The 17,750-nt window shown below is 45.4% G+C and overlaps 1 protein-coding gene across 1 annotated transcript; it reads left to right on the top strand.

Moving 5' to 3' along the window:
• Positions 1-1,701: 1,701 nt before the first annotated feature.
• LOC149371655 (uncharacterized) lies at positions 1,702-5,464 on the top strand. The gene is made up of 2 exons (XM_089585219.1): positions 1,702-1,911; positions 5,147-5,464. The coding sequence occupies exons 1-2, from the start codon at positions 1,709-1,711 to the stop codon at positions 5,424-5,426; spliced, it is 483 nt and encodes a 160-aa protein (XP_089441345.1). The 5' UTR covers positions 1,702-1,708; the 3' UTR covers positions 5,427-5,464.
• The last annotated feature ends 12,286 nt before the right edge of the window (positions 5,465-17,750 follow it).

The following is a 17,750-nucleotide window of genomic DNA, read 5'->3' as shown; positions in this document are numbered from 1 at the left end:
CGCTGTCATTCCCACAGGGCGCTCGAGATACTGGACACCTCTTCAGTCACTCGGAACACTGTGCAGCGCGCGGTTTTCTCGACGTCCGAGGTAAGCCAACTGTCTTGGACTACAGCAAAGAAGCTCCGTGGACAAACAACGTTTTCTCTGAGTATCTTCGAAAAGTTTGTAGCTGCCAGTGCTTCGTTATTCTGTTTCGTCATAGGTGTACAGACGTAGTGAAACGCAGAGTACGAAAATATTAACGACATAAAGTTATCATTAAGGTTTTTGTTCTACTTATGTTCAAGTATACTAAGTTTGTGTGCTTGCCTGTGTCTAACAATACCGCCATCACCGCTGCTTCACTGCACCACAATGTCACTGGAGTGAGTGGAAGACTACCGCAGGAATTTTCTCCGTGGCGTTGTTTGAGCACAAGAAGAGGACTTAGTCGGCCTGCTTGGTACATGTGGAAATACGACTGAACCGCGCTAACAGACGGGACGGAAGCGACACACAGTCAGAGACAGACAGAAGGGGCAGACACATGCACTCTCGCTGTGTTCTTCCCTTCCGTCCTATATTTAACACTGGTCAGTCGTTTTTCAACATGTTTGAGCTAGCGCATCTTCATTCAGGGTCAATGTGGGTAAGCAGTATACATCTTCGACATATTTTTATTACTTAAATCTGAAACAAATATTCAGCGGTCGGTCGCATGTCTTCCGTGACCCGTTTCAAATTCATTAACGCGCTAACTGGCTGACTTCGCGACAACTTGTTCCTTTAGAGGTGGTGCATTTTCGCTTTTTATTCCTATGCGACGGCTAAGCGTCTACGCTACGTGAGAATTAGGAACGGGCAACTGGATACCATAGTTCGTGTTGTGGCTGTGTTCTTTCAGCGTCCAGGAACTGGCCGGTGCGCAGTTGCAAGGGTACTTTTGAAGTCTTTAGTTGAGGCTTGCCTTCGGGATCAGAAGATATTTTTGTGGGGACTTGAGACGCGAGCGAATCAAACGTCGACATTGCTAATGTAAGGCGGCTAATCACGTTTGCACCCCACCGATGCCCACCGCCGGAGTTAATAGACTTTTCGTCAGGTCCAAGCATTTATTACGCACCTCCCCACGAGTAGACTGTTTAATCTGTTCACCAATTCACTAAACTCGAAGCTGTTATTTATTTATTTATTTATTTATTTATTTATTTATTTATTTAGTTATTTATTTATTTATTTATTTATTTATTTACTTATTTATTTATTTATTTATTTATTTATTTATTTATTTATTTATTTATTTATTTATTTATTTATCAAATACTGCCAACTGCCTCTTGGCAGTCAAAGCAGGAGAGGATACATTGTTCTTGAACAATTGCTAAGGTGAGTTTAACAGCGGCAAAGAAAGAAAACATGCTATTGACAATCAGCCACGAAGGAATGTGCACAATAAAAAAACAAAAAAAAATAAAGAAGCAATACACTTTGAAAGGCGGACGGCAAAGCAAGAAGCGTTGTAAAGAAATACTTGCTGCATCATAGATAAGATGACACGGCCGTAACAAAAGATTCAACTGAGGGCATGTCAGCTACTTCATAGGTAAGGCGTTCCACTCAGCTGTGGTTCGAGGAAAGAATGATGAATGGTAGGCGTTAGTTTTAACCTGCGGCATCTCGGCTGCCTAAGCTGCATTCATGTGTTGTTTGTTCTCCCAGGACAATTATGCGTGCATCGCTGGTGGCCTTAGTCGGGCTCTACATCGCCGCCGAGTCGATTTGTACGGCACACGTAGAATGGGACGACTTCATGAGCTGCCTGCAGCGAAGGTTCGGCCGGAGCTTCTTCCAAGAACAACACGCCGACTGCGCCGCTCGGAAGCTCTTCGTCAACTACAGGCGATCTATGTACTGCCAGCACTGCGACGCGTGAGTATGGTTCGACACGTACACCATAAAAGCTTATTTTTTAAACATATTATAACCAAAAATTCAAAGGCCGGTCCAACTGAACCGCGAAGTTTGGTTGAGAGCGTTTTCAACCGAACCAAAGCCTTTAATCCTACCATGCTTGCCGCTTCGCTGCTCATAATGCATATGATGACGGTACTAAAGTTTGGACATTTGACCTACTCCTCGCTTCGACCGAGGTTGGAAGTGAAATAATCTAAAAAGTGCGGCACAGCTGTGTTGGTGTTGTTCCCCGCCAGCACCGAACATGAAGCAGTTCAGGGGAGTATATGTTATCAATGATCAGGAGGGAAAGCAAGTGCCTGCCGTTAACTTTCACAAGCACTTCATCAAAAACAACAACAAATGAAACCTCACTGCGCTGCTCTTTTATATTTCAGAGCTATGGCTTTCCGGACGAGAGCGGGTTAACACCGTCGGCTAAGGTTTCTCATCGTCATTGTACGCGGCCTGCTTGAACCGCGTTGAAAGCTATTTTCGCTTTTTGTGCCGCTCTGTGCGAAGTTAGCAGCGTGGGGTTACTGATCCCGCCGTTGCTTTTTTCAGCGCCCGCAGCGCGGGCAGTTGCCCTGTGACGGCGAAATATTCTAATAAGTGCGCTTTTTTAATACGGCCCTCATATGGTAAATTTGGAATGCGTCAAGTTTGTACGGCCTGTGCAAGAAACGATATCGATTTTCTCAGAGCTGGTTGCAATCACTGAGATCCCAGAAGCTATATTTCATTTGTAGTACACTTCATCGGGATAGGTTGCGTCTTGCTGAACTGTAGCAAATTCAACCGTTTGTGGTGACAAAGCAGAGTGCGAATTTCGGAACGGTTGGACTGCGGGGATGACTGTTGACCAACCAGAGTTCTTTTAAATAGGTCCAAACTCTTGCATGGAGGTATTTTCGCTTTTTCAGACGTCAAAATCAAGTCTTTGTGCAGGTTTGGAGGAGCTGGCCGACCAAATGACGACAGTCCTGGTAATGAGGCAACATTTGTGACAGGGCAGCTTGGCAAAACTTTAGCGAGAAAGAAATGCTTTACCGTGTTAGCTGTTCTTAGCTCCTTCCTCAAAAATGTAGCGTCGGCCTGGAATATATACAGGCCCGAAGGAAGCACCCTACGGTGGGTTCACCTCGAGACACCCACTGGTAACAATTCATCTCTCACCTGCCCCGCCGCGGGGGCTCAGTACTTACGGCGCTCGGCTGCTGACCTGAAAGACGCGGGTTCGACCCCGGCCGCGGCGGCTGAATTTCGATGGGGGCAAAATTCTAGAGGCCCGTGTTCTGTGCGTTGTCAGAGCACGTTAACGAACCCCAGGTGGTCGAAATTTCCGGAGCCCTTCACTACGGCGTCCCTCATAGCTTGAGTCGCTTTGGGTCGTTAAACCCGAATAAACTAAGCCAAACCATCATCTCTCACCTAAAAGTTGAGCACCTTCCACGCAGCACCTCCCGAATGCAATGCTGATGCGCTAACCACTAGCTCATTCCTGCGGTGGGCTAACGTCTAGAGGCTTCACTCTAGTATACATCTAAGCTAACACTGGATCCTTCGGGTTACAAATTCGTGACCGCACTGTGAGTTTTGGATGCAAATAAATGAAGCTAGAGAACTTAAGCGCTTATTGAAATCCGTCAGATAATTAAAAAAAAAACGTCTTAACGGAAACATACACGACAAAGACAAAGAATGCGCTCTCTTTGTTCCTCGTGTTGGCGCTAAGGAGTTTTCCTAATTCTTCACCAATTAGTCCAGCATCCTGCTCTTCCGCAGTTTCAACAGAAAAACGTGTCCGGCTTAAATGACAGTAGTAGGCATTCGTAAAGTGGAATGCGAGTCCGAGGATGAAACAGCCCTGCGTGTGTAGAGCGGGATTTCGATTCGCATTTAATGCAGGCTTTTTTAATTCGAATACAATAATTAGCGTATTTTTTACAATTAAATGTTCCCCTAGGGAATCTTACTTTCATGAAATGGAGTTGATTTGCTTTTCGTCCCCAGGCGTCCGTTTTCAACTTGCTTGTGCTGGCTGCCCGTCGTAAGCTATATCTGTTTTGTTTTTTTTTGCTTTTAATATTCGCAAAATGGGCGCTATGCAGACACACAATCGAACGCATTATTCTGTCCGAAGGTGCAGACATTATGACAAGCACAGGTAGTTTAGTTAGTCAATCTAAAGAGATACAACAATTTTCACGCCCACTTCCTTAGTCTCTACCTTGCGCGCTGCTTTGCAATGGCTGAATATGGGTCCACATAGAAGAACTCGTGTGACTTATAGAACCCAAATACTGTAGTAAGCTAAGTTCTGCATAAGTACAATCTCACTTGTGCGTAGCACTCAAATTAAGATTGTGATCACTTCCCCACAGTAGCTCTAACCATCATACCGGTGAGATGGAGCGACTAGGCCGCCCTCCTTTTTGTACCCGTGAAGTCATCTTCGGGCCGCTCTCATGTGGGGGACGTTAAGAACAAGCCGAGTTGTAGAAAAAAAAAAAGCCGAGTAGTAGCCGGGTAGCACAAACATACCCAAAAATTCTGGAGGAGCTCGTTTTTCAACGGGAAGTTTTTTATGAACGCAGTTTTTTTCATATATCGTAAGGTACCACTCCTGAAATCATTATATTCGTATAGCTCTCCTGAGTTTTTTGTGCAACGAGCCTCTTTGCTTTCGTCAAAGCGTTTTCCAATGGTTTTCTACGGCAGTCTTAAATATCCGATGCTAGCGACTGACAAACTTTAAAAGAAAGGTTTTGCTGCGCATTGGAATATGGAATCATTAACTTCAATATTGTCACGTAGTGGTGACAAGTGACTACTACCTTACAATATTCAGCAGTTACCTCACGATTAAAACTGATGTCCAAGAATCCCTGGCTTGTCACACGGTGAACTTCGCACCATTAGATGTGTTTTTCTCCGCTGTACTTAAACCCGTCACTGTGGCCCAATAGCTACGACGTTCGGCGACCCAGCACATGGTCGCAGATAAAATCCCGGACGCGGCGGTCGCATTTTGACAGAGTCGAAATTCAAAAGACAACCGAATGCTGTGCGATGTCAGTGCACGTTAAAGAACCCCATGTGGGCGATATTAACCCAGAGCCATCCGCTAGGATGTTTCTGATAACCCACGTACAGATTTAGAAAAACCCCGCCTAACGCACCATATCACCTATTCCTCATTGGCCCACAGCTACTTCCACTGCCAGGGCAACTACGAAGCCATCTACGAATGTCAGCGGGACGGCCGGGCCCAAGAGGTGGCCGAGGCGTTCAGCGACTGCCGGGAGAACCTTGAGGGTAAGGAATCGAACAACCTCGTGTACAACGAGATCGACCTGTACGGCCGCCAGGGAGGCAACTGCTCGCGCGCCTACCTGGTCGACAGTCCCCGCTGCCACTACAACCCGGCCACCGTGGTGTGCAACAACACAAGCATAGAGCCCGAGTCCTTCGAAGAGGACGAGTCGTGATCTGGTGGCCACTCTGCGCAACTCTGTCCCAGTCCATGCCTACAAAGCAGCAGCTGCTACCTCTGGACTGTATTAAGCGGCGTGCTGCTCGGTTCGTGACTTCTCTCCGAACTCTTCGTTTTCTTTTCTCCCTTTTCTTTTTTTTTACAACTTTTCTTCTACTCTACTCCCTCTTTCTAGCTCCTTTGTGATTTTTCTGCATTCCTGATTTTCTTACTTTTTGTCATACCTCTTTATATTTCCGCGTTCCTGAAGAACTCATCGTGACCCCAGAGCTGCACGGCAACACGACTTCCTGCTTTTTCTTGCTGCCTTTTGCTCGTTGAGGATCGCTGCGGATAACACCATTACGGCAGCGAAATAAATAAAGAAACTGTAACAGAAAGTCTAGAAGTGTGTCTTTGTTTTCTCTGTAACGTATTTTTCTGCTGCATTAGAGCAAAGACAGATAATTTTCGCCAGTATTCTTAATCGAAACAAAACCCTGTTGGCTGCGTTAATTAATATCTTCAGTGCGATCAATTTGATTTCTCCGAGTTCTTAGTTATTTCCCCAGTTTCCCAAATTCCACAGGTTACCAGAAACAAAGGGGGTCACGGGGACAAACATCGATATTTTTCTATTAGTTATCTCACGTGGGGCTGGCCTAGCCACGCAGCATTGTGAACATTCACTTCCACTGTGCGCGCCTTTGGTCAAGCATACTTGTAGGAACGTCAATATCTCATTTGCCCGGGCTCCGAAATCGCTTGCCCCATAGCGTAAGGGGCAAGTAAATTTCTCCACCGCACCTAGTACTTTATTACTGGATGCCCTGATTGCCCTCTACCATCCTCAAATTTCAACCGAGCGCTTAACTACTAAACTTAAAAGTTAATTACCGGGTTTTACTTAATTACCCTAGTAATCAACTCATCTCAGCCGTTTTATGACGTCCGCCAATGGCACCGCTAAGATCGCGCAGTAATAGATGGATAGATAGATATGTTTATTTGAGTGTGCCTCAACAGCCAAGGGCCCTAAACGAGCGCACACTAGGTCAGATACATCAGAATGACCACTTGAAAACATTTAAAAGCAGGCATGAAAACAACAATTAGGCAAATATGTCAGTGTCAATAAACGTTTTGTTATACAAGATTTGTAAACGAGTCATTGGACAGATGGCGTGCAAATCGGGATAAAATGTGCCGAAAACATTTTGCGGCTTTTGCATGCGGCACTCGAAAATTCAGCGACATCAGTAAAGTCCCACAGTTAATGAAACCGCGCACGACTTTTTGCAGAAACTGCATGTCACGTATGCGTCGCCTGTCGCCAAGGGTACACATATTGAGGTCTGCCAAGAGAGAATCATAGTTGTAGAAACGACGGCGACCAATATATCTATCATAATAGATGCGTATGAACTTACGCTGGACATTTTCAATTTTCGTGCACTAGGCGACAGATACGCTATTCCAGGCTACTGAGGCGAACTCAAGACGCGGTCTCACAAGAGCACAGTATAGAGTGCGTAGACATTCGTGCCGTCGAAATTTTTTTGTTAGTCTACAGATAAGACCAATATGCCTCAATGCGCGTAACACAATTGAATGTACATGCAGTCTAAAATCAAGCTTTGAATAAACAACAACACCAAGGTCTCGTACATGGGCCACACGAGAAACTTGACCCGCCAAAAGTGTGTAATCAAACGTAACTGTGTCGCGTTTCCTAGTTAGAGACAAGACGGAAGTGTTCTTATTATTCAGTTTTAAACGATTCATCAAACACCAATTCTCAATATTGTTAATGTCAGCTTGCAATTGGCGACAGTCCTCAATATCTCCAATATTACGGAATAATTTGAAATCATCCGCGAAGAGCAAAATTCTCGAGTTCTTGACATGTAACGGCAAATCATTAATAAACACTAAAAACAACAGCGGCCCTACGTTGGAGCCTTGAGGCACTCCCAAAGATTATAGAAATTTGTTGTACACACGGCCGGAAAATCGTACTATGTTACTGCGGCTGCCAAGGTAGCTTTTGAGCCACCTGCAGTACATGAGGTAAAGTCCGTATGTTTCCATCTTCATCAGAAGTACCTCATGTGAAACCATATCGAAAGCTTTAGTCATGTCAAAGTAGATTGCATCTACCTGACCACGATTAAATACATGTGGCCCAGTATAATCAAGAAAGCTGCATAAATTAGTTTCCACAGAGCGACCTTTCAAAAAACCGTGCTGCAGAATTGAGATCCTCTGTTTGAAGTATGAGGCCATGCGTTCGTACATAATCATTTCAAAAACTTTCGCAAAAGAACAAATTAGTGACACAGGTCGAAAGTTGTTTACGTCACAAGCATCGCCAGACTTGAATACAGGAACAACTACTGACAATTTCCAATGAGAAGGAAAAACACCAGTTCGCAACGATAAGTTGAACAAATGCGCCAAAACAGGGCCAAAAATGTCAGCGCATCCGTTGATTATGAAGCTGGGAATTTCATCAGTTCCTGTTGAATATTTTGGCTTAAGTTTCTGAATCGCCGAAAGAACCTCATGTTCGGTGACAATATCATAAGCTAAACAGTCAGCGCTGTCTTCAGGAGTGATAACAGCAGTTGTGTTATCATGGCGCACAAAAAAAGAGCTGAAGTGATCAGCAAAAGCTTGGCACACATTTTGATGTTTAAAACAGATGCCATCGCGCGTCTTTATCACAGCAGCACTAACCTTATCATTTCTTTGCTTGCGCACAAAATCCCAAAAACTGCTTGGTTCCTTTTTAAAGTTCTGTTCAAGAAGTTTGTGGTACTCGGCTTCTTCACGTGCAATCAGTTTTTTCACAATTTTTCTGCACAATGAAAATCTTTGGTACTAATATTCACTTTCTGATTTCACGTAGAGTTTGTGATACTTCTGTTTTTTCTTCAAGTAATGTCTCAAATCGTGCGAAAACCAGCAAGGAAATCTACACTTCTTCGATTTACGGCGAGGTATACATTTTTTCATTATACCTTGTACAATTGATGTAAGTAGCTCAACGCCTGTGTTTACATCCTCAATCTCAAGCAATTCTGACCAGTCGTAGGCCAGAAGATCATTGTACAGCCTAAGGTAATTGCCATACGCGTATCTAAATTTTTTTGGCACCATCTCACGCACTGCACGAAAAGGCAAGAAGAACGACAAGGTAAACGGGCAATGATATTTGTCTACCAGAACAAGAGGATCGCGCACCGCTTGCACGCCAAAAAGAGGCACATTAGATAGAATTAGGTCTAAAATGTTTCCAGCACAGTTCTTCAGTGTATTAAATTGATATAAACCATAGAAATTACTAAAATCAATTAAACATTCGGCTTTTTCTCGAGTTGCTGTGCAGTCACTAGTGACCAAACCAGTGGACCAATCGACCTTAGGAAGATCAAAGTCTCCGTAGACTTGAACCTTGTACTTCGAAAAATCAATTTTTTCCCCAATATCCAAAAATGATCGTTAAAAACGTTAGGAGCAGAATTTGGTGGAAAGCAGTAACAGCCGACTAGATAATGCGATTTGTCACACGTTGGAATTTCCAACCGCACACATTCTTCGTATGTCTCTAGGTCTGGTCTCCTAAATGCATTTAGCACAGAACGGCAGGCTATCAGAACTCCGCCCCTGTATTTAATCTTGTCAGAATACACCCTATCGGCCCTGAAAACAGTGCACTCATCTGAGAAATAAGACGCACTTGAACATGATTAATTTAGCCACGTTTCCGTCGGGCACATGATGTCATACTCACATTCGTGTGCATTCGCGAAGAGAGCTTCCCTTTAGTTCGCAGCCCTCTCGTGTTTTGGTATACAGTTTAATTTCCTGTGCCATTTTCAGATGTACTTTAGAGCACTATTAGGGTCAATTATGATTCATTATTAAAAAGATTATTTTTAAAAATTACTTAGCCTTGCCGCGAACACCCGGTATACAGAGTTCAAAATTAGACGTTTATCTTTTCAAAAACAACCTATAAGCACTATAGACAGAACGGTAGCACCATTGCAATGCATATGGTAATGCGGGCCTGCTCGATCACAGCATTGCCGCGCGAATGCAGCAGATGACAATGTGGACAAGTAAACAACATCGATGAGCGAGTAAATATGTTTATTATGCATATGTTACGCCGACGCCTCGATAAAGACGTACGTTGCTCTTTTTCGCGTACTAGAAAATATTTTTAGAGCTCTGGCAACCTTTAATCGAGCCGATTATTCGATCCTTCAATCAGAGCCGATTGCTATAAAACGTGGTTTGAAGCACGGATGCCCTCTGTCCCCGCTTCTATTCATGCTAATGCTGAGTGACCTGGAGTGTGACCTGGGGACATGCGGAGCAGGTTTCGACCTGTCATACATGGTTGAAGGCGTGGTCCAGTCTCAAAAGCTCCCTGCCCTGCTTTACGCCGACGATATAGTGCTGGTGGCGGACTCAGGGGAGGAACTCCAAGGCTCCTAGACGTGTGCAGCTTGCGAGCCGGACAGCTGGGACTCCGGTTCAGCGCTCACAAGAGCGCAGTAATGACCTGGGGGTCTCCCGAAACGCGGGACGTTGGGCAAGCATTTACACTGCAGGATAGGGTGATCTCATCGGTGTCGTCGTACCTGCCTTGGCGTGCAGCTCAACGCTGGCGGAGATTACCTCGTCGCCCATGAAAAACGGGTACCTGAGAAGGCTCTGAGAGGCCAGCGTGTACTGAAGGCACGTGCGTTGTGGGCTTTCAGCCGCATGCAGGTGGTTAGAGGCCTATGGAAGGCGGTAATGGTACCTCGGCTCACTTTTGGCAATGCGGTGCTGTCTGCTACCCGAGAGTTTTTAGAGCAACGGCAACGAGAGGTGGGCAGACAAGCACTAGGCGCCCGCCGATCGACACCCAACGAAGCGGTACAGGGCAACGTTGGATGGTCCGCGTTCCAGGCACGAGAGGCAGTGGCGAAGCTGGGTTTTGAAATCCTGTCGTGGGTCCTGGGTCGAAAGCGCTGGGTGAATCGAGTCCAGCGCTACCTTCTATACTCAGGACTGTCCACAAGATGAGTTAAAAGAGTCTGCGCTTTAGCGACCAAGTTTGATGTCCCCCTCCCAGCTCTGTGCGACCTGACGGGAACAAGCCTGAGCAGAGGTCAGCTGAGAGCGAGGGTGTCAGCAGCCGAGACGCAGCGTTGGAAGATGACCGCGGTGAATAAGCCAGCCCTCAGTACGTATTGCGCTTGGAAGACGGAGATCAAGCAGGACAAATTCGACGATAACTCCGTAGGAAGTGCACTGCTTTTCGAGGCGCGCGCTGGGGGGCTACGGACAAGTCTTTTGTGGGCTAAATATAGGGGTCAAAACACAGCCGAAGCGGACGTGACGTGTGTGATGTGTCAACAAGGGGAAGAGAATGCTGAACAAGGAGTTCTGACCTGTTCGGTGCTTCAGCCAAAACATCCGGTTGGCACCCTTTTTGCGCCGGCCCTTGGTTTCTCGCCGCTCCGGCCACTGGATGGCAATTCGGCTGCCATTGAGTCAGCGGATATTGGAGGGACAGATGCCGTGGCTGGTGCGGTGGAAACAACAAAACGTCCATTGGCATTGTGGAGAGAAATCTCCATGAAGAAGAGGAAAACTACAAAATAGGCTAGGACACTTTCGGAGGTTTCTCCGTAAGGACCGCCCGATAAAAAAAGAAAGCCACATATCCAAATCCAAATCGTTGCCGTTCTTCGACCTTTGGAAAATTTTTATCAAGGTTCTTTTTTTTATTTCATTTCATTTGTCTCCATTAACGATCGGGAGGCGAGGCAAAAAGATGCCTTTGCATGTTCACTAGCACTTGTTCTCTACAAGGCAGCAGCAGTAGGTACGCCGTGCAACAGGACACAGTCTGGAGTAATGTAAAAATGAAAACTGACGCTTTTGGTGAATTTTTGTCTCGTGTTGTATGGCGACATATCATCTACGTAAGATAGAGAACGCTGAAGGCCAGCAGGGTAGGCAGTCTCCACGCCAGACCCGGTTGGCTAAGACTTCCGCGAACACAGTACACAAATATGTTGCTGCACTTCGCGTGTCATCACCAGCTACGAATGTCTGGGGATCCACTCCAGTGTTAACATCAGCTTTTTTTTTTCGTTGCGCACGCATATCTATGCAATAGCAGGGAAACTACGTCGAAAGAGGAACTCATTCGAGAGCTCGACAAATTGAGTGATGCGGTTGGCTGCGAGGTTTCAGTGCAATACACCTGGAAAGTACCATAAGGTCATTCTTCGTGAGCCCCACGTGCACGACTAGGTTCCGCCTTTTTTTATCTTGCTTCATGTTCTTTGTCTCATCGCCAGTAATCCTCTTGCTCAGTGGGTGAATATGCGGCATAGGAGCACTTACACACCTGCGATGGCGTGTTACGTCTGGGGCTGTCTGTTCAACTTATCATTTTCAGTGGCCACTTGTCCAAGCTGTCTGCGCTGCAATATGCTTCAAAGGAGGAACTTGTGCCTTGCGGCTGCCAAAATTCCGGTCGTCGCTCTACTTATCATGAGATAGAAGGTAACTGCTGATAAAGACAATGAGGCCGCTTGTCTGTCTCTCCAGAGGTGACATATTTATCATATGTTTTGTTTTTTTTTTGTTTCCTTCGTTTTTTCACCTAGGGATTCATCTAAAGAGCCCTTTTTGACTGGGAAAAAGATTGAGAAATAATGAAATAAAAAATTCCTCACTACACAGCATGCCTCAACAAAAAAGGCTAGCTCATGTGCGTACCGTTGTGCTATAGGTAGCACGTGCTTAGTAAAGTACGTGGAATAAAATAAATATCACCTGCTAGAAGAACCGCATTCAGACACGTCTGTGGATGCGAAACATAGAGTACCATTTTCAACTCTGGTGTTCTCTTGCCATCGGTTGCAATAGCAGGAATATTTGTTGCTACGCGGATATTGCCGGCAAAAAAGCAACGCTCATATGATCCACTCTTTTGTTTTAACCAAAATTAAGGTTATCAAGACCCATCATCTCCAAGAGTAGCTGTGTGTTCCCATAAAATATTAAACACTCAACATATAGTACTGAACAAAAGCATTTGATATTTCAACTTTCTGAATGTAACTTCTAATTTATTAATTCTTGCGCGCACAGTTCGTAGTATAACAATGTCATACTTTTTACACAATAACAACCAATGCCCGTCAACATATTAAGCCTCAATTTCTTCCCACAGCAAATTTCTTGAACAACTGCTTTCTGAGCTGCGTGAAAGTATCGGCTGTAATATTTGTTTTTGTAACGGAACCAAGCAACAATTTCAAGAATGCCTTTTCAATATAACCTAATGCGTCAATGCGCCCCCACGCAAGCATTTTCCGCCGTTCACTGCTTGCCACCGCCCATGCATTGAGTTCAGGAAGATGTCAGCGAACGTCTAGCCTAGGTTTCCCCACTTTTGAAGCAGCTACTTTACTTTCTTCTCGGCGCTGCTAGCTTTTCTAAACCTCTGGAAACGCGCTATGCAATTGAAATAATCGCAGCAGACTGGCTTGGCCACTCCACAAAGTGCAACATCCTTTTCTTTTCACAAGCGTAGATGAGCGCTTTGGGACGTAATTCTGCCGAAACACTTATCCAAATCTCGGATCCTTGCGTGCCTATGAAACCATAACCATTTCAGTAATGCTCTGATGAACCTCCTTGCTCATGGTACCTCGAATTTGGTCAAGGAGACAAACTCCACGAGCGGAGAATCAGCCCCGTGCAGTTACGTTCGCGCCTCTATTGTTGAACACGGAAAGTTGGTCGCGAGATAAATATCAACTGCGTTTCGGGACGCGTATACGACGAATCCCATTATTCCCGCAAGACAAGAACTTCGATTTTCCAAACGGAGTCGCACTTTTCAGTCTGTCACGTATCCCCAGCTGGTGTTCCCTTGTGGCCGCGGATATTTGCCATTTGAGCAGTCTTGATGCCGTTATGCTAGCTTCACACTCTACCCATTGCTTATAAAAAAAATGTGCAGTAATGCATGTAACCGCAGAATATGTCACTTGAAAATGACGGGAAGTTAATAATAAGTTTCGACAGACGAAAAATGAACGCAGTGAGAAGTGCGCATGTAAGGGCAAAAATAAAAAACAGATTGAAGACAAACAGTTGCGCGCCCAACAACTCCTGGCGGTATAAGGGGGCATTATTACATCGGAACATACTCAGAAAATGCGAATCGACCTTTTTTACCCGTGATATTTGGAATGTTTACGAAAGAACTGGAAATATCATATATTTTTGTTCATTGCTGGATATTCCTACTCACAACCTGTAACGAAACCATCAGTATCATTATTGTCACCAACGAAGCTTACCTTTGTCTTTGAGAGAGGGAGAGAGAAACCCTTTAGTGAAAAAAAAAAACAGAATTTACCGGCGTTTAAAAATTGCTGGCATGCTACTTTGCGTATAACCAGGCAGACCTCTCCTTTATTCATTAAAGTCTCTCTCTCTCTCTCTCTCTCTCTCTCTCTCTCTCTCTCTCTCTCTCCGACAAATGGGCTAACAAAGTTCACTGCGTGAAGAATGCATGAGAGTGGCATGCATGGTGAAATTAGAGCCTGTCAAGTAGTCCAATGTCTTCTTAGCTTTGTCTTGCGCCATTTTTTGCCCTGCAGCTCGGATAGCGAGGGGATCTCCTTTACTGGAATTGGTTTCAGGCGCAGACGAACAGCACAGTAAGGAACGAAGTTGACAGGACAGAAGGCTGATTTTGTGGTTGTATGACCAACGATGCATTTTTGGCAGCATGGGGATTCGTTCTTTCCTGTGCGGTTCTTCTGCACTTAAAACCTATTCGAGTAATACACCAACTAGCCTCCAAAAACGATCTCTCCTTTGCTTTCTTTCCTCGATGATAAGGCCCGTCTACACCCTGATTGCGCAGCGCCTGCATGACTGTTGAGGTTTCGACTGAAACAAATGTTTTCGCGTATTTTAAGAAGCCTATATATAGGGGTTGATTATATTCTGCACATTTCGCTATCACCTGACTGATAGTATATGTATGGCCTGTTGTTCAGTCACAATCATTTGGTCGATTGAAGTCGCAGGTTATCCTGACTCAATTAGCGCTCACCTTAGTACGTACTACCTTGCACGGACATTCAGCTGATCGGCCTGTAATTTTTTCAAGTCCTTTACGTCTCCTTTCGTATTAAATAGGATAATTTTAGTGTTCCTCCATGCTTCCGGTACGCTCTAGGTCATAAGGCGTTGTGCATAGAAGGTGGCTAGTTTTTCTAAAGCAATCTCCGCTCAGTACTTCAAGAGATCTGCTGTTACCTGATCCCCACCAGCTGTTTTCCCCCTTTGCATTGCTCTTAGGGCTTTCATTACGTCCTTTTTCTTTACAGGCGGGATGCCCTATTGCTGTGCTCGACTGTCTCTCTCCTTAACGTCCTGATTACACTGGCTACTCTATGGATTTGTGCAGGACTCTTCGGCTACTTTAACTATCTTATTCATATTCCTAATGACATTGCTCTCTTTGTATCTTAATGTACGCATGTAATCTTGCCTATGCCTAGTTTTCTCTTCACCAGTTTCTTCTAGACAACTTTTAATCTACCTCCGCTCCTTAAAGCATGCTCGATTCTCTCCGTATTAAACCTCCTTATGTCTTTTATTTTTCGCTTATTTATTAGCTTTAATAGCTCTGCCAATTCTACTTGTCTTTCTTATATACTGTCTGTTTTCGCTCCTGCATGTGTTTTCAACCCTCCTCTGCCAGTAACCATTCGCCATATCTTTGGAACGCCATTTTCGAGGCCACTGCCCAAAAAAGTCATAATAGTAAACAAACGGACACATAATTGCATTTTGTCTTTGCAATACGATAGCATAAGCCGTTGTTGATGCTTTTAGCGGATGCGACTTTACTTCCGGTCTGCTGACGTCATTTCGCCAAGCCAATGGGAATGCTCCGATCTGGTGAGGTTGCTTCCCTCCAGCCAATGTGGATGCGTCAACCTCAGCCTTTCGGCTTGCCTCTGTCCTGTTTTCTTTTTCAGTGACGGGATATTTCACCCAAGCTCACCGTTCAACTCGACAATTCCCCACGAACAATTCCCGACGACAAGTCCCCACGAACGCTCCTCTTCCCCCTTACCCTTAGCATCTGCTGTTTATGCAGTGCTTTCGGTACTGAGTGAGGCCATCCGACATGTCCGTCGAATATGACAGAGTGCTCTTGAATACGTTTTTTTTTTTGTTCAGCTGCAAGCAAATGTCGACTGCCTGACGCCTGGCACAATAAGGAGCGCGGCACGATGAAACTAGTCTCTCGACAGGCCCTCACTCGGCGGGCCTCCAACAAACCTCAGCGGACCATACGCCTTTTTTTCACGAAGCCACAGCTGTAGTCGAATTACAACTGCTTTCCTACTAGTGGTCGTCTTCTCACGGATTAATCACCACAAAACGCTTTGGAAACCGCGGGGAACATGACCAGGCCGCTGTTGTGGTCCATGTGGCGAGGACTGGTTCGGATCAGAAACGAGGAGACCTGGGACGGAATAGCGAGAACAGCAGGAGTTATGAAGAAGACTATGCAGTTAATTTTACATATTTTCAGCAGTTCTACCAACCATCCGACAGCCTGCCATGTGCCATCCGGCTGGTTTTATACGGTCTGCTGTCCTACCTCGGGGATACAGCTATTTGACTAGTGTCCAATCAGGACGCCGCTCGTGGCCTTGTCGACTCTCCCGCAGCAGAAGGTGTGCCCTGCGCGCTCTCGCAACTGTTTTGGTGCCAAGAAACAGCTTTCGGGAGCATGACAATCTCTCTGCAGGTACTATCGCGATCAGAAGTTTACGGGACGCGAATATGCGCAAACATTTTATTTCGGTGCAGTCACATAGTTTCAATACCGTTAAATGTGTCAAGGTGGGAGGGGATGTGCATACTCTATCCGTTGGTAATACTACCACGAGACTGGGTCGCGAGGCAAAACTACAATAAACTTTCTCATAACACTTGTCCAGTAAACTTTTTATCGCAATAGTACAGTGACGGTGCTACACCCCAATAAGGGCAGCCCCGTCTTGACTCGGTCCACTTTTTGACCAAGATATCAGGGTTAACCGTTGTTCTAAGATGACATGGGTGAGGGCAGCCGGGGCAACTGAGCGTGTCCAGCCGGCGTCCAGTAAACCGGTATATGTCTGCGCTGCTACATATCCCGTATGCTAAAAACTTATATTGTGAACGCCCAGCCGAAATTGTTTGTCTGTGAGCTGGGCACGTAACCCTCGTTCCTGGAACTCAGGGAAGGGACGCTTTCTGCCGTCGCCGCCGCCACCGCGACTCCGCCTGGAATCGACGACGCCCCGAGGTCTCCTTCCTGACTCGTCCGCCAGCTCACGAAAGTGCCCCCGTAAAAATCCACTCATGCTGGAGGTCGGTCCTCAGCCGTAACACCACGCATACCTTCTGCATTGTTGTAGAGTAGGTGACTCTTCTAACGACATTATCGCAACAAAGCAGTGCATGATTGCTGTTTGGACCCTGTGTGCGCGCGGATAGCTGGCGTTGGCTGCTTCTTTGGCGCATCTGGATAGCAGGCCATTGAGATATAACATCGTAAATTGCTCTCGGCTTAACTCTGACAATGCTCCCCAGATGATCCGAGCTGTGTTGGCGTTCTTACGCAGCGCAAGTCTCCATTCGATATTTTTGTCAGATCCACCATGTGGCTGCACATATCTACACCCTTCCTATTACTTGCATTGTCATTCGCTATAAATCTTTTTTTCATGTCACCTTCCACAGAGAAAAGAAGCAGACCTAAGAACCACTGCTTTCGCTGACCTCACCAGCACATTTTCTTTTTTTTTTCAGCAAATAAAATTTCCCCCTTATTTAAACTTCCTACACCGGCTTGCGCTATTTCAAGGCATTATTGCACCTTCCGGTAACAAACTTTGCTTTGTTTCAATAGGTTGTAAGCTATAATATTTGCTTCCAGGGTTAGAATACGTTCTGATAAATTAAAATAAATCCCTTCAAGAAGAGAATCACACCTCAAGCGCGATTCCCGAAGCATGGCGGCAGAAGAAGGCGAGAAAACTACTAATAAATATAAAAACCAACGAAACAAGTTTTGTGCCGGCAGTCTGCATCATTTCTCATTTTCCATGCCACCGGAAGCCCCCAGTCCACCGAGCGAAGGGCTTTCCTGATGTTCATGTCGTAATTGTTTTTACTGCTTATTGCAATCTGGAAAAAATTCATTTGTATTTATTTATGTAGAGGAAAATAA

The sequence above is a fragment of the Amblyomma mixtum genome, chromosome 1 (assembly GCF_055824585.1).
Source record: "Amblyomma mixtum isolate Tamu chromosome 1, ASM5582458v1, whole genome shotgun sequence".
Classification (NCBI taxonomy): Eukaryota; Metazoa; Arthropoda; class Arachnida; order Ixodida; family Ixodidae; genus Amblyomma; species Amblyomma mixtum.
The sequence above is the reverse complement of the archived record's forward strand: the minus strand, read 5'-3'. Positions and strand labels throughout refer to the sequence as shown.